Source organism: Equus asinus, chromosome 14, assembly GCF_041296235.1.
Source record: "Equus asinus isolate D_3611 breed Donkey chromosome 14, EquAss-T2T_v2, whole genome shotgun sequence".
Classification (NCBI taxonomy): domain Eukaryota; kingdom Metazoa; phylum Chordata; class Mammalia; order Perissodactyla; family Equidae; genus Equus; species Equus asinus.
This window is the reverse complement of record NC_091803.1, coordinates 3,276,251-3,294,147: the sequence shown is the minus strand read 5'-3', so window position 1 is coordinate 3,294,147 and position 17,897 is coordinate 3,276,251. Positions and strand designations below refer to the sequence as shown.

The following is a 17,897-nucleotide window of genomic DNA, read 5'->3' as shown; positions in this document are numbered from 1 at the left end:
AGGGCTTTACCTGCATTCTCGTTCAGTCTCCCCAGCAATCCTCTAAGGGAGCCACGGTTACTCCCATTTTATAGATGAGGAAACTGAGGCTTAGAGAAAATGAGTAGTTCTCTGTAAGTCACACAGTATGTGGTAGACACAGGATTTGCATGCAGGTCTTTTGACTTCAGAGCTCTGCTCTTAAGCAGATTTTAACCTGTAGGTGTTGGGGAGATATTAAAGAACCCTAAATAGAGGAGGGCATGAAGAGCTGTGCCGTGGAAACAGCCCTGTCAAAGTTTTAAAGCAGAATATCTCTGTAGGGGAACTGAGGGTGAGACATTAAAAATCAAGGCTAGTTTAGAGGTCTCTCAACGCCAGACCAAGCAGGGGGAACATCTTTGCTTTCCAAGACCATTCTCACACATCGTCCCACTTGACGTTGCCAGTAATCTGGGAGGATTATACGAAACATGATATTTTAATAAATTTCTCATGATTGAAATTGAAACCAAAAAGAAACTTAGATTGCACTGACATAGTAATAAAATGAGGAATATGTGGACTGTTTTACCTTACTGTATAATAGGAAAACCATTAATTCAGAACTTACGATAACTCATTTAGGGATTGGGATAAAAAAATCTACATTTATTTAAAGATAAAATTTCCTCTTAGCAAATCAACAATATAAACAAGATGTTAGAGATGCATTTGACTTAGTCGAGAATAAATTTCCTTGCACTCATAAATGAAAAATGTTCACTGAAAGAAAATCACCATCTATTTAATAAAACATTTTCCCAAAAAGCACTAATCGCTAGGACTTAGTCTGACAATCAGGGCGACAAAATGCCTTTGACATAATACAACTAAAATTTTCAATTAGGCGTTCAAACTTTTTACAAATTCAGATGACTTATCATTAGTCAGAAATACTGAGAGGCTGTTCTTTAGTTTCAGGAGCAATTATTTTCTTAAGAACAATAGGATGTAAAAAGCAAAAGACAAATGATAAAATTGGAAAATATTTGCAATACACAATGTCTAAAATCAAGCCAAAAATTGGCAAAGTGCGTGAAAAATAAATAGCTTGATGTTCATTGTCTAATTTTAATTCTCACACGCATATATAATTTTCCATATATTACTTTGAAATTTAAAAAATTAAGAACTCTTGGGAAAAGAGATCTGAGTGATATAATGACAAGAACTTTGTATGAGAAGGCAGAAGATTTTTCCCATCTCTATGCTTTTGCTCACATCATTTTTTTAACCTAGGAAATCCTTGCCGCCATTGGTAAGCCGATTGTGTTCAACTCTTAGGTCAACTGTCAGCCCTTCGATGAAGCGTCTTTGGATCGTCCCAAGCCAAAAATAACCCCTTTCACTGAATAATTGAAGTAGTGCACCTGCTCTTCTTTTCTTGTGTTGAAGCCATTTCAGATCACCTTATAGTCATTGATGTGCAAGTTTTCTTTCCCCTCCTGGAACGTGACTGCTGCGTATGGACACCGTCAGCAGGTCAACCATGTTGACTGGTCTTTGTGTGCACACACTGCTTCAGGTAGTAAGCACACCATTCCCACATGGAAGGAAGAAAGGAGAAAGCACTGGGCAAGACGAGCAGAAAAGGACAGGGGAAAAAAGCAAAGAATGAGGAAAAAAGAAAGAAAAAGAAGGGAGAAAGAGGAAATGGAAAGGAAAGAATAAAGAAAAAGAAAAGGGAAAGGAAAGGGAATTTGATCAAAGTTGGCTAATTAAATATATCCATTTATCTCTTCTTCTTCCTATGAGAATTACATATAAAACTACACACACACTCACATACACATGTAAAAACAAACTGGACAATATGGTGAGATGGCCATCAATATTTGAAGAATTTTAACAAATCTGTGAAACATTAAAAGTACAGGAGAAGAGCAGCACTGTTCACAATAGCGAAAAGGTGGAAGCAACCCGACCGTCTATTGACAGATGAGTGGACAAACAAAATATGGTTACACATACAACGGAAACAGCCTTTAAAAGGAAAGGAATTATGATCACTCTACAACATGAATGAAACTTGAGGACATTATGCTGAGTGAAATGAGCCAGACAAAAGACAAATATTGTATGCTACCAGTCATATGAGGGACCTAGAGTTGCCAAGTTCATAGACAGAAAGCAGAACGGTGGGCGCCAGGGGCTGGGCGAGGGGGAAAGGGGAGTTAGTGTTAATGGGGACAGAGTTTCAGTTTGGGAAGATGAAAAAGTTCTAGAGATGGATGGTGGTGATAGTTGCACAACAATTGAATGTGCTTAGTAGCACTGAACGATATCCTGAAAATGGCTAAGATGGCAAATTTTGTGTTATGTGTATTTCACTACAATTAAAAATTTTTTATTTAAAAAGTAGATGAAGAGGACTTTTGCTTTTAGCCATGAAGGAGTAAGAGGAATCAATTTATTCCCCCACCTTAAACAGCTAGAAAACCAGACAAAACATTTGCCATAATGATGTTCAGACATTGGGCCATGGGCAGCATAGGACAGTGATGCCTGAGGGAAAGAAAACAAATGACTGCCCCAGCCCATTGCCTCAAAAGAGTTTCCAGCCCAGGGTGAGGAAACCCAAACAGATCCCAGTGTGCTTCTGGGGGACAAGACAGAGTTCAGAGTTTGGGGAGGCCAAGAAGGCCAAAGCTTGTGGGGCAGAAACCCAGAGAGGAGCAAGTGTGCAGACAGAGCCCCGAAGATCTGCAAAGGAGTCCCCTCCAGTCTTCTGCTGAGTGATGAGCTGTGCATCTGTGGTCCATGTAAAGACACTATGAAGGCCGGAGGTGGGAAGAGAGGGAAGGAGCAGGCAGTGTAACCAAAGAGCCCAATCAGGCCAGAAAGAGTTTGTGCTTGGACAGACTTCATCACCAGCAGACCAGCTCCACCAGAAAGGTTAAAGCAGTGCCTTTGGGCAGCAGGAAAAGGCCAGCAGACAGAAAGTCGGATGGATACGAAGGAATAAAGAGTGCCCCAAATGGTAAGTATGTGAGTAAACATAAAGAGTATGTTTCTCATTTTAAGAAAATTATTTAAAAGAAAAATTAGAGACTAAGTAAAGATCTAGAAGATTTGAACATTACAACCAACTTGACTTAACTGATATTTATAGAACACTCTACCCAGCAACACTAAAATATAAATTCTTTTTAAGTGCACTCAGAACATTTGCCAAGATATTCTGGGCCATAAAACACATCTCAATAAATTTAAAAGGATTGAAATCATGCAAAGTATGTTCTCTGACCACAACAGAATTAAATCAGAAATCAATAAGAGAAAGATGTCTGGAAAATGACCAAACAGTTGGAATTTAACAACACACTTATAAATAACCCATGGGCCAAAGGAGAAATTACAAAGGATATTAGAAAATATTTTGTCATGAATGAAAATGAAAACCCAACAGATCAAAAATTTGGGATGCACCTAAATCAGTGCTTAGAGAGAAATTTATAGCTTCAAGTACTTACATTAGAAAAGAAGAAAGGTCTCAAATCAGTGATATGAGAATCTACTTTACGCAACTTCTAAAACAAAGAACACCAAGGATAGTGGAGCAGAAAGGAAAAGACAGAGAGAGAGGGAGTGCCTGGGTCCTTCAGCATCCTGGCATTTTTCATCATGCTCACTGGTTCAAAGTTGCAAGATGGTTGTACTATTTCCAGCTTTACATCCATGTTCCAAGCAAGAAGAAGGGAGAACAGCAAAATGGTTCTGACCACGTCTCTCTCTTTTTATCCTAAACAGAAAACCTTCCTAGGAGTCCTACTTAGCAGACTTCCACTAAATTCTCATTGGCCAGAACCTTGTTACATGGCCATATCTAGCTGGAAGTGTCTAGAGACTGCGCCCTGGGTCAGCCAACAAACAGTGTTGGCTGCATAGATCAAAGCACCCCATAAACCATAAATCGCATACGGGAGTGAGGGATCAACATCATTAGGCTCCAATAACCAAACACACGAGGAACTTCTTGGAGTGATTGTGAAATTGAATCTATGGGTACCAAGCCCCTGAACTGCTTTTTATCATGATTTCTTTCTTCAACTGCAATGATTTCCTCCACACCTTTTGGATATTTTGTGCTATTTTTCTTATCCCATAACAGAAACTTTTACCATAGCCAAAGGAAAAGCAACTAAATTCTTAGAGGAATTAATGAGCAAAACACAGATTAGAGACACATTGATAACTGATAGGTATGAAATAAAACATCATTCTGCTTTTGTTTCAATGCACACTTCATGTATAGTGAAGCACATCTGTTTTTGGTGGATTTGATGCTCTGACATTGTAGCTGTCCAGGAAGATGCTCTGATAGAGATCCAGGACCATCACTAGGCTGCAGACTAAGACACAAAATTCCTTTCAGTAACTGGGTCCTTCTTGGGAGTTTTTTCCTGAAGAACCCGTAAAGGTTTTGTAAGAAGAAAGCCACACTCCCCACCACTAACACTGGTACTAATGCTCTGCAAAGACGGTAAGGAGGGTTTCAGCACCAACATGGAACACATAGTTTCTCACAGACAGAGTCACCGAGCTTCCAGGCGCAGGTTATGCAGCCCCCAAGCCCAGAAGGCTAAAGGGGAAGCTGTTAATTTAACAGGAGCCATGCACATTTTTAAACTGCTCCTGATTTAAGTTAAAGAGAGAAGTAAATTAAATTTTATGAAAGCTTTGACTTTTAATACTATCGGCAGTATATTAAAACGTTCTGAAGATTATTTATGATACATATTTTCTAAAATGGATCCAAGTCCAATGATGGAAAGCGTGAAAAGCTCCAAGCATTAAGTACTTAAAACTCTCCTCGCCATATTTAGAGTGGGAAATCTCAGGAGACGTTGCTTAAGAAACTTCCCATGTTTTCTAGCGACTTTATTCTCGTGTCTTAAACATTGCTGCAGTGCGTGGCCATGGGGAAACCAGCCGGGATGTCACTGGCAGTCACGCTAAAAGAGGTTTGGAAAGGGAAGTGCAGGGCGTGTGTCAAGATTTCATTTCTTCAGCAGCACGACACAGGTGGCGCTTAGAGAATACTTGCCCTTGATAGCCCTGCTCATGCAAATCTGGACTCCTAGAGTACACTATGCTATAAGGCAGCTGAGTTCATACAAATACTTGGGGATTAGCTATATTCATTCAGAATGCTAAGACGGTTTGCTTAACAACTAAAGGATAGTAAGTTTTTTTTTAAGTCTTAATTAATTTCATGCATTGCGGTAAAATTCTGAGTGGATCAATCCCTGCTTTAAATATAAGTGAAGAAATAAGGGCCCATGTCATAAATTTCAGGAAAATAACATTTCCCCTTTTATTTTCCACTTGCAAAGGCCAGAGAATACAGGGAATTGTTCATTGTTCTTTCTCTGTTTGATTGATTTAACTCTTTTGGTGAAGGGGGGATCCACTTAGTAGATTAACTAGTCCAGATCATTAAAATAGAATGCCGGCAAATAAGAAATGTACCCTAAAGGAAAGAGGCCATCAGTGGTTGATGATGCTAGCATTGGAAGGTCTGTTGAAGGCAAACCTGTAAAATCCCTAATACCAATCCAGGAAAATCAAAGTTAGACAAAAAATTTCAAGTGGCAATGGGTGGCCCACGTGCCAGGATCAGATAAGGTGAGGGTTGGGGCAGGTGACAGGGATCAGTAAGTCACCACCGTCTGGAGGGGGCAGGGCCCAGAGCCGTGGGCAGCTTCTGTGTGTCTGTGGAGCTGGCTAAAGACATCCAAGCGCGAGTGTCCCTATGAGAACCCGAGCTCTGAATGCACTCGTTCCTCCGTCGCCTCTTAACCAGAGCTGCTGAATTCGACTCACAAGGGGAGAGCTAGACTGGAGGTGAGTCCAGAAAACTTGACATCTATAGGAGGCTTGAAGGAACTGAGACTGTTTTGCCTGAAGAAATACAGGAGGGCATAGAAGGCACGAAACCTGGCTTCAGGTACTTGAAGAGCTACCATTTGAAATAATAACAGCAAAAGAAATAATAGCAACTAGCTTTTGCATGCTTTAGCTCATTTAATTCTCACAGTAAGACTATGAAGCCGATGTTATCAGTAGCTACTTACAGATAAGCACACCAAGGCACGGAGGCATTAAGCTTCCCTCCCACAGCCACACTGACGAGGCGTTGGCAGAGCTGGATTCAGACTCAGGTAGTCTGGCACCCATGCTCCAAACCGCTTTGCTGCCCCTGGACAGAGGTAGAACTGGGCCAAAGTTCATTGGTGAGGGTTTCAGATTTTGACTCAACGTAACAAAGAATTTTCTCACAATAGGAACTGCATAAAATAATAATCCTACAACAGCCCTATGAGTAAGGTGCTATTATGTTCATTTTGCAGACAAGGAAACAAATCCAGAGAGTTTAAGATGGCTCATGTTCCATATCTAGTAAATGGCAGAAGGGGATTAAAACTCAAATCAGCCTGATACCGAAACTTATGCTCTTCCTACTACAGCCCAGGCTCCTAATAATATAGTATGTTCCCTGCCATACGACGTGGTTCAGCAGAGAATCAGAGCATCATCCTTGAAAGTAACCCAAGATTACACCCAATCCAACCCTTTGTTAACAGTTAAGAGAAACTTCAGACTGATGGAGGAAAAGTTGCTGGCTTGAGGAACACATGTAAGTGGTGGCTGGGCGGAGGCCAGAACTCCGGTTTCCTAACTCCCCACAAGGTTCTTTCTGCTTCACTGAGCCAGATGCACAGCTGGATGACCAAGTCCAAGGTGCTCCGGTCCCACAGTTTATATCATGCCCACGCTTCTGTCCCTATACAAATGCAACAGGGCTGTTCTTGCTGATTCCCTCCTGGGTTTCGTTATGGAGACTGTATCTGTGACAGCCCGTGTTACTTGTTCAGAATTATTTGCCTCTGCCCTGCCCTTCTCATGACTTCCCAGAAGGCGAAGGGTGCATCCCACACCATTAACTTTGGACTTCCCATGTAACGTGTGGGAGATGGTGACAGCTTCCCAGTTCCCAGCAGAGGCTCTATGAGATGGTGAGCGTTTCCAGCTGCCCTCTGGAGCTCCCACCCTCTATCACGAGAAGAGTACAGCCCAGATGGCAGCTGCTCATTCAGCCTCAGTCTTGGCATGAGAAGACACGGAGAGCACAGCCAAGCCCAGCAGAGCTGCAGCTGACTCGCAGGATTCTTAAGTGAAAAATAAATGTTGGTTGTTGGATGCCACAGAGATTCAGGGGTTGTTAGTTACTGTAGCAAAAGCTGACTAATGCAAAAATTGGTATGTGGAAGTAGGGGCTGCCCTAACAAAAAGCTCAAATACGTGGCATTGGTTTTGGGTCTATGTGACAGGGAGCCAGAAAACTCTTAAAGGAAGTTGGAAAAATGGCAACCCAAGGTATGCAGTACTGAAACATTTGGCAAAAAAAAGCACCTGTGATAACTTAGAAGGTAGAAAATGCACTTACTAAACTTTTTTTCAAAACAGAATGCTACCAGTGTAAATTGGTCATTATAGGATGCCTCCACAGCCTATACAGGGAACAAATGACCCCCACCCAAAAAAACCCAACAAAAAACCTCACTGATTTGCACTCACAGTTGAAAGAGAATACAGAAATTCCAAAAATTCCAGGACTTGCAGGATTTGAAAATGGAACTCTTTATCACCAAATCAAGGTTGGCCATTAAGGCACCGCCTCCTGGCAATGTCCAAAACAAGGGTACGGCTGTTACCCTCTTTGTTGAAATCTCCAACTAGATTAACGTGGCCTCCAATGGAATTTCTCAGATGCACAAAATGGCCTGGGGGAAGAGACCCAGAATTTGGTCTCCTGGAAGCAGGATAAGCTCATTGTAACTGAGTCCAGAAAGAAAAAAACCTGAACCAGAAATAACTACGGGAGTGCTACGTGCACAGGGAGCTGAGTGGCATCACACCCATTAAAAACAAACACAATCGTTTCAGGAGAGAGGAAGTGCTAAACATGCTTTGAGCCTCAATTAAAACAGACTGCGACTACTTGAGATCTAAAATGATCCTTGGCTTGTGTCTTTCCTATATGTAGGAAACAGGGTAAGAAATCTGCCTATCCATCAAGGAGAGCACACCTTCTAGAGCCTTCCTCAGAGGTAGCCAGGGAAGATAACAGAAGAGCTGACTTCCAGAGGGACTATCCAGATCCAGACAGACCGGGGAGTTCTCCCAGAGAGCCCAGTAGGAGCCTAATCCAGGAAGACTCCTCACTCCCAGCCTCAGGGTCCTCCAAATATTTGCCCAGCAGGACATTAGGACTGACAGACTGTTGCAGGGTTCCCATCCTTTCTCTTACAAATGAGAGTTTTATTGAGCTTATCCTGTCTTCGTGCACCATTGAATACTGGGGGTGGGGAGCACTTAGCCTGCCTTTCTGGTTCTTGAAACTCTAGGTCAAGAGAAACTGTATCTGGACGTGATATGGATCTTGACAGCCTGGACTTCACAGTGATGCCATAAATGGCTGATACCTTTAGGCTGCCTTGAGGAGGGGACAAGTGTATTTTTCACATGGGAGGAGAGTGAATATGTGTGACTAAGAGAGCAGCGTGTGGCAAGTTGTATTACATGTTCACAATCACTCCTGGTCTCTCTGCTCTTGCTGTGTCTTCCCAACAGGCAGGGTGTACATCTCTGCCATGTTTACTTTGGACCGGGGCAAATGACCTGCTTTGAAAAATGGAATATGAAAAGAAATGAGCGTGCCAATTCCCAGCTGAGGCTTAAGAGGTATTGTGTGTTTCTGCTCGCCCTCTGGAGCTCCTACAATGAGGAGAACATGCCCCAGTTAGTGGCTGCTCCATCAGAGCCTGGGTCCAAAAATGAGGATGAGAGGAGCCAAGCTTGGCCAAGCCCAACAGAGCCACAGCTGACTGGGAGACCCGTAGAGAGAAATAAATGTTTGTGTTGTAAGCCTCTGAAATTTGTAGAATATTTTTTGCCACAGCAAAAACTAATACAATATTCAAGCATAATAACCACAGACCCAGTGTTACTCATAGAGACTCAAGTGTCATTTTTTCTCAAGATTGTATTCAGCAGCTTTGTTCAACAGAAATATAATCCAAGTCACACATGTAACTTTAAATTTTCTGGTAGCCACATTGAAAAAGTAAAGTAAAAAGGTAAAACAAGTTTAAAAATATATTTTATCTTACCCAATATATCTAAAATATTATCATTTCAACATATGATCAACAAAAAAAAATAAACATGAGATAATTTGCTTTTTCTGGTACTAAGTGTTCAAAATCTGATGGTCTTTTTTTCTTTTTTGGTTGTTAGGTGATCCTTTATTGAAGTACTGTCCTCACCAAGTCTTAACTAGCTGGGCATTCCACAGCACCATTGTTGATGTCATCGATGACATCATGAGGGTGGCGACCATCAACGTTGCAGCCCACAGACTGGGCAGTCCCCAGGATCTCTTTAATGGTTCCAGAGAGTTCTCTGGCCAATGACCGGTGCCGCATCTGTCGAGCAATGTTGACAATCTCATCAAAGGTGATGTTTCCACTGTGCTTTATGTTTTTCTGCTTCTTTCGGTCTCTTGGTGGTTCCTTGAGTGCTTTGATGATCAGGGCAGAGGCAGAAGGTACCACCTCAATCTGAGCCTGTCGGTTCTGGATCGTCAGTTTCACAGTGATCCTCAGACCCTTCCAATCACCAGTTGCCTTGGCGATGTCATCGCCCACCTTTTTTGGAGACAGACCCAGGGGGCCGATCTTGGGGGCCAGGGCAGACGTGGCACCGACGTCCCCACCGGTGCACCTCAGGTACACGACTTTGATCTCGTTGGGGTCGAACTTGGGTGGCATGGTGGAGGCGTCTGGTGTCAGATGAACCCAGATTCGGGACGACCGAAGAGAGTTGCACCTTAGCCTCCTCCGAGCCGAGTGGAAAGAACTGATGGTCTTTTTTTTTTTTTTTTAAAGATTTTATTTTTTCCTTCTTCTCCCCAAAGCCCCCCGGTACATAGTTGTGTATTCTTCGTTGTGGGTTCTTCTAGTTGTGGCATGTGGGACGCTGCCTCAGCGTGGTCTGATGAGCAGTGCCATGTCCGCGCCCAGGATTCGAACTAACGAAACACTGGGCCGCCTGCAGCGGAGCGCGCGAACTTAACCGCTCGGCCACGGGGCCAGCCCCAAGAACTGATGGTCTTTTATACTTACAGCATACTGTAACCTGGATGAGCCACACTTTAAGTGCTCAACAGCTCCATGTGGCTAGTGACCGCACAGGACAGTACAAGTCGACAAAATGATTCTTCTTCCTGACTAGAACTTCCACAAGTGAAAAGAACACCAGATTTGGAGGCAAAAGAACAGAATTCTAGTCCCAGCTCAGCTACCAGCTATCTGTAGGACTCTGAGCAAAAGATATGTCTGGGAGTCATCTTGAAATGAGGCATTAGACCATCTCCCAAGTCTCTTTCTGTTTTGAGCACTTAGGAAATGTCAAAGCAATACTGACTACTCGATCAGTCAGGGGTTCTTGGTCGTAAATAAGAGATAGAAACCGACTCAGGCTAATTCTTGCAAAAGCAAGGAGGAGGCGTGGAAGGTTTCCTGGAAGGTTCTCAGGAGTTCACAAAACTGATAAGAGGTTGGCCGGCCAGTCTTGGAGGACAGACCAACAGGACTAAGGCATCTGAGACAGTATACACAATCAGCTGGCAGGGATGTCCCTGGCACTGCTGTAGGATTTGCTACCTTTGGACACACCAAGGTGAGTTCTAAAGCAGCCACAGCAGCTGTAAAGGAACCCAACCTTCCTTTTATCTCTGTGTCATCCGTGCTACACCCAGTGTCCTGGGAGGGCCCAGGTAGATGCTTGACTCCTGGCTGCCCGGGAGCCAGGACAGAGAGAATCACCTCCTTTCAGTGTCTCACTGCCGTCTTCACTAACGTGAGTGCTTTTGGAACAAGGCCTTGGTCTTAGTATTAAGGAGCATGCAGGAATTCAATTAAATACGGTTATATTCTCAAGGATCCCGTTATTTGGCTGGATCTTTGAGGCATTGATTAGACATCACTCTCAGTCTCAATTCTTATCAGAGCTCAGAGCTGCTGGTGGTTTTTTTGAATCTGAAGGTCCTAGAGGACAACAGGGGCTCTGGGATGATTTTGTCAGGATCCGTGAAGTGCTATCAACAAACCTCATTAAAAAAACTAATAGAAACAAAACTGCGCTACTTCCATATCTCCACTTAAAAAAAAAGCAAATTTCATAGCTCCTTTTTGAAGTTCTTGCAATTTTCAGAAGTGCTCATAGATTCATTTTCAGGTAAAACGAAAAAATTAAAGTGAACATAGCTTATCATACAGAATAAGAAGAGAATGCACCAAAAGATATGAAAACTTTGCCAATTCTGCACTAATAACTTATTATGTAAAACACTGGCTTCTCACAATATAGATGTTCTTCCTCCCAAGATTTTTTGTACCTCTGTAGAATGCAAAAATAAAATCTATGTCTCCACAAATACTGATAACCCCAGATTAGATCTACACTAGAGTTCTAAGAGCCTACTCATGTGCAATTTATCAAAGTCATTTTTACTGTGGTGATATTACTATTGTTTTGTGATGATATACTGTACAAAATGCCATTATCAAAGAGTTACATTCTGTGAACAATGACTACGGTAGCAGTCTGTTAATGCATCACCATTGATTTATTGGGTACATTTTCTCTTTGGGTCCTCAAAAGCCTTTGTAAATCTACTCGACATCAGGACAATTAATAGCGTACGCCCTCCAGAGGCAGGGTGCAGTGCCTGTCCTGTGTTGCTCTCAGGAGATGCCATTGCCAATTCCATCCCGGAGGCCGGAGACGGACCGGGGGATGAGGCCATATTACGAAAACAGCATCAGATTAAGTAACGAGTCATCTCACTGGAACAAGACATTCTTTTCAGTTTTTGTAACAAATAGGTGAGTGAGGACAACCTGGGGACAGCTGTGAAGGTATGATTTCCTCCTTTATCAATGGAATCTGTGCGAGTCAGGTGGAAGGCATGGTGTCTGTTATTCACTGATGAAAGAAGAAAGTCAAACTTCACCCATTCATTTAGGTAGAACACACTCACTGCTTTCCTAAATCTGTTGGTTTCCTTTTGGTTGAATCATATTCTTTAAAAAAAAAAAATACCATTTGGAAAGCATTTTGTACACCTTTAATATTAAGGTGGCAAGAGCTACATAATTGTGACTTTTTCTATAAAACGATTGGACAGAGAATACACCAAGTGTAAATGAAAATTTGCAGGACGCAAGACCAGTGGATCTCACATTAGTTGCTAGGGGGGAAAAGAGATTATTAAAATAAACATTAAAATGCATTTTTTAGTTGTTTACGTTTCAAAACGGCTGTGAGAACAACTGTTGACTACTACCCCATGATGATATCTCACGCCAAAGAGATTTATTCCCAACCATAACTTGGATAGAAAAGAAAAAGATCTTATAAGCAACATGATGTATAAAATGGACAGTACTTATTTGTTTAAAGAATCATCAGGACCAGGGCAAAATGACAACATTCTTTTTTGGTTTGTTAAATAACCAAACAAATATATCTTATTAGCAACAGCAACCTTGGCCCTGGGCATTTCTGAGGAATTAATGAGCAACTGACATTTACAGCCCAGGACAAAATTCTTCCAGCCTTTCAGAAATCCCCAGGAAAGGGCCTAGGCAGGCCTTGATCAGATGCCTTAATGGTTCCTACTTCTCTTCTGGGGAGGACCTTTCTGGCGTTCACTGACGCTCGGCAGTCCCTCCCCTGCCCTTCCCGGGCACAGGGAAGACTAGAAGACTTCTCAGCCTTCCTGTAATTAGTTGGGGCCGTGTGACACAAAATGGAGAAAGAAATGGCATTATCATTTTGGGACTGAATTAGTGAAAAGCCCAAGCAGGAGTCTCCGGTCATTCTTGTGACCTGCCACAGCCACTGAGGAGCTTGGCACAGGGGAGGCACAAGGTCAAAGCAGCCCGGATCCCTGAACCACCACATGGACCAACAGCAGACTCTGTGTGGGTGAGAAATAAACGCATGTTGTGTTAAACTACTGCGATTATGGGGTTGTTTGTAACAGCAGTAGAACCTGGCCTATTTATTACTCAAAGTTTGAATTAAAAACACATGATTTGAGCGGCCGGCCCGGTGGTGCAGCAGTTAAGTTCGCACATTCTGCTTCTTGGCGACCCGGGGTTTGCCGGTTCTGATCCCGGGTGCAGATGTGTCACCACGGGCACGCCATGCTGTGGTAGGTGTCCCACGTATAAAGTAGAGGAAGATGGGCACAGATGTTAGCTCAGGGCCAGGCTTCTTCAGCAAAAAAGAGGAGGACAGGCAGTAGTTAACTCAGGGCTAATCTTTCTCAAAAATAATAAATTAAAAATTAAAAAATAAATAAATAAATAAATAAAAACACATCACTCCAAAAAAATATTTACCTAACCTCATTGGCTTCTCTTGAGAGTAGTTTGACATGTACTCCTTCATGGAAACAAGTAGGCTCGGCATTTCCAGGGCCAACTTTTGGGGCAGGGCAGGTGGAAAAGACACACAGCCCAGACAGAGGCAGGTACCAAGCTCACTCAGCAACTGTTGAACCACACTGCAAGTTAAATATTTGGATTGGCAGGAAGGAAGGGGATTTTCCACAGAGGGAAGAATGCAAAGGACTTAGAAATGTTACTTGGAGCAAGTTACTTAGTCCACTAAGACTCAGTTTTATTATCTGTCAAATGAAAATAAGAGGATGGCCTGATGCAGTAGATTCTGTTTATGTCTGTGTGGGGGCCTGGAATTGGCCACCCCAAGATATGTCTCTTTGGCATGATGATTGTTTGGGGGTGGTTACTTTTAATAAACTGCAGACAGGAAAGCAACTGAAAAGTAGAATTTACTTACCCTTTGTTAAGAGATATTTACATTTGTAAGGGAAATCTCCATCTGTAAAGGTGTCTCCCTCTCTGTACCAGGAAGAAGGGGGATGACCTTATCTCTAGAAACTCTTATCAATATAGAATGCAAGGATTAAATCTGCATAATAATCTTATTCCTGTTTATTGTGCTTGTCTGGCAACCTCCTGTGACTCCCCCGATCCCCAACTTCCTCCTTTGTCTTTAGCTGGATATGATATTTAAGGTGGTGGCTTCAGCCATTTTGGCAAGTTGCTCAGCTTGCCTGAGCCTCTCCCATGTATAGATGTTATAAAGCTTTGCTTAATTTTCTCCTGTTATTCTGTCTCATGTGAATTTAATTCATTCTCCGGCCAGAAGAATCCACAGTAGATAGAGGAACTGTCTTCCTCCCCTACATCTGCCTATCTCCTCTCTGGTTATACAACGGTAGCACACATTGACCAACTTCCTGTGGCCAGCATCTGTATCTCGTTGCCTGATAGCTTTCTCTGGTGGCTGGAGCCTGCTCTGCCTTCATCCATAGTGGCCAGATGTGCCAGAGAATTAGCTTCCCCTGTGTGCAGCTGTCAGACAAAGGATGACTGCTAGGGCTTGTTGTATAAACACCCCAGCTCCCTCCCTCATCCACAGGGTGAGATGACTACACAGCACCTGTTTGCACTGGGTCCATAGCTCCCTGGAGAGATTAAGCTCCAGTCATCCACAGTACTGTGTCTGACAGTAAACCTCTGCCTTCCCTTCCCTGTGTCACAGGCCACTCCTGTCCCAGGATTGCCTCCTAACTAAACCACTTGTACTGAACTCTTTGTCTCATGGGACACCTGGGACAATCAAAACTCAGAACTCAGCTAAGGGTGTAAGTGGCAGAATTCGAAACAAAGCAGCATGTGAAATGCATAGTCCTGTGCCCTGTCTCCTGAAAGCGCTTAATAAACGTTAGCTTTTATTATTATCATCGTTATTTTTTATGAACTTGAGGAGGAAATAAGAGAGAGGAAAGGCTTCAGTGAGACTCTACAACTAATGAAGGTTGGCATTGTGGAATAAAGGGAAATGAAGTCGGCCAGGAATTAAGTAAATAATTTAGCAGCATCTGTCTTGTTCGTTGAAAGATATGATAATAGATGCCACAGCATTCACCAACTTAGAAAACAGAGGCACACAAAAATGCCACCCAGTGCCATGCACCAGGGCTAAGGGCAAGGGCTGGGAGCGGCAGCCAGAGACGAGTGGCCTGGGGTGACAGACTGCGCTGACTTAGACCTCCAGCAGAGAGCCATTGTAGCTTCTTAGTAAGTGATATCTGCAGAAAAAGCTTACACATAATCAACACACAGTGTAAGGAGGACAGTTACCTGAGGTCTGCATTGCATTCTCTAAAAGATGTGAGCAATGCGTGTCACGTGTAAATTCCAACCCCAGGCCCCGTGTAGTCAGCCCTGAGTTACTGTACTCAGGCAACTCTGTCCGAAGGCATCAGCCAGTCTACATATGTTAATCCACAAAGCAGCCAGCCCCAGTAATTGCCAGTTCATTTACAGCTCTCCCTGGAAACCGGCCATCATGGGCTGTCACAACCCAGTATGTCAGGTCACCACATCCAAATTCCTGGTGTTGTACACACACACTGCTTTCCAATCGAGGTGCGGCAGCCTCACGTGTGGGCAGGTCCAGGCTCAGGTACACCTGACCCACCCTCCCGTCACCACCAGAGCAGGCCCCAGGGGCTCTGCCAGAGCAGCCTGGGGGACCAGGTGGACAAGGGAGACAACTTCCTCCCCACCCTTTCCCCTTTCCAATTTGCCCACTCAGAGTGACAAGGGCCAATGACAGGGAGTAAGGTAAGAGGTGAGAGGTGAGCTCTCAGCTACCCTAGTCCTAGGCCTCAGGCCCAGGTCTGCTCTTCAGGAGGGAAGCCCCCATCACTATTCTGTAATGACTTCCGGCGGGAGGAGGGGGTCATCTTTTTCTTTGGAAGTTCCGAGGAGCCACACCAGAGATGCATTTTATTTATGGAGACCAACTGTGCTGGCTTCACATGAAGTGGGGAATGTTCCCGTGAGTTCTGTGTGCTCTGTGCTTCCCCCGCTGTAAGATTCATCCCTCTGAGGGAGGTGCTCGGCCCCCTACAGCCTGTGAGCCTCCTGAGGGGGGGACTGCCCTCAGCCTCCAGCAGCTGTGTTCCCAGCACCTGGCTGGGCCTGGCACACAATAGGTGCTAACAAATTGCTTGTTGAAAGGATGTTAAGTAACAAAAAAATAAAGTTAGGCAAGGCACTCAATCTCCCAGAGACTAAGTTTCCTCATCTAAGAAATGGAGGTAACCACTCCTACTCCTTAAGGTTGTTGTGAGGAGTTAAAAAGACACGTAGGCCCAAATCTCAGAGGCCCAGCACATAGCACAGATGGTCCCCGACTTATGATGGTTCCACTTACGGTTTTTCGACTTTATGATGGTGTGAAAGCAATATATACACAGTAGAAACCATACTTGGAATTTTGATCTTTTCCTGGGCTAGTGATATGGGGCACGATACTCCTTCATGGTGCTGGCTGGTGGCAGCCACACAATCAAGAGGGTGAACCAAAACACTTGCAACATTCTGTACTCATAACCATGCTGTTTCTCTCACTTTCAGTAAAGAATTCAATAAATTACATGAGGTATTCAACACTTTATTATAAAATAGGCTTTGTGTCAGATGATTTTGCCCAACTGTAGGCTAACGTAAGTGTTCTGAGCATGTTTAAGGTGGGCTGGCTAAGCTACGATGTTCGGCAGGTTAGGGGTATTAAATACATTTTCGACGTGGTATTTCCAACTCACGATGGGTTTATAGGGCCATAATCCCATCGTAAGTCAAGGAAGGTCTGTAATGTCAATATACAGCAACAAGAATAAAGTAAAATTTCCAGTGGATTCAGTTCAAACACACTGAACACCTTTGATGTGTTAGGCACAGGGCATTCAAATGCAAGAGCCCCTGATATGCCTCAATCTAGTAGGACATGAAATATGCACAGCCATGAAAACGCTGTAAACAGAGAAATCACTTAGAACGAGACTGTAGAGCTTTGCAGACTGTGTGAAGAGATCTGCATACCTTGTGAAGAGCTCTGAGAGCTTTGTGAAGAGGTTGGGACCTTATCTTCTGGCAATGGGAACCAACAAAGATGACGTTGAAGGGTGGTGACATGACTGTATCTGTTTTAAAAGTAGAATTGCTGAGGCCACGTGGAGACTTGAGTAAAGGGAAGATGCTAGACAGCAGAAGCATGAACACATTGCATGGCGGTGCAGACTAGAGCCAGGGAGTGGAGAGGACGGACCTGATTCAAGATGGCCTGTGAAGCAGGGTGATCACTACTGGATAGACAACAGGAAAGAGGCCTGGAGAATAACCCTCAGATTTCTGGCTCTGTCTTCATGGTGAAGTCTACATTTCTTAAAACGAGACGAAAGGCCTTCAAAATCTGAGGTCCTCAAAGTCTTCCCCTGGCCCCCAAGTGCCCTAGTTCCCTGGTTACCCTTCAGGGGGAATTTCTGGAACTCCTTTTTGCACTGAGGCAGCCTCAAATGACAAAGAGCTTCAGGCAAAGGCACCCCACCCCCCCGGATTAATGTGTGGAAGACAGACTCACAAAGACACCCGAAGAACTTCATCTTTCAGATACACCCCTTCCTTAAGGCTCTTATTAAAGAGACCAGCCTTGTCCTCTATAAATTCCTTTGAGACAGAGCAAAGGACTATACAAAGAGCGCTGTATGAGTCCTTAAACTTTCAAGGAACATTTTTTTCCCCAAAGAAATCTTAGGAGGAAACTCAATGTAGAAAACAGGGAAAGGGGCACTCTGGATGAAGTGTGTGTGTGGGGGACACTCTTGGAGTCCTGCCCACTAACCACTCAGGAAATCTGCTTTA

General features: G+C 43.6%; 2 protein-coding genes across 3 annotated transcripts in view; both read right to left on the bottom strand.

The window, feature by feature from the left end:
• Positions 1-17,897, bottom strand: part of SDK1 (sidekick cell adhesion molecule 1) — an 865,901-nt gene that overhangs the window by 298,168 nt on the left and 549,836 nt on the right. The window lies entirely within an intron of this gene.
• LOC106846349 (large ribosomal subunit protein uL11-like) lies at positions 9,302-10,615 on the bottom strand. Its single transcript, XM_044746407.2, has one exon. It carries the CDS (start codon positions 9,855-9,857, stop codon positions 9,360-9,362), a length of 498 nt encoding a protein of 165 aa, XP_044602342.1. The 5' UTR covers positions 9,858-10,615; the 3' UTR covers positions 9,302-9,359.

What these genes read in the sequence shown, in the direction of transcription:
- LOC106846349 (XM_044746407.2), bottom strand. Translation starts at nt 9,857, where the DNA reads ATGCCACCCAAGTTCGACCCCAACGAGATCAAAGTCGTGTACCTGAGG.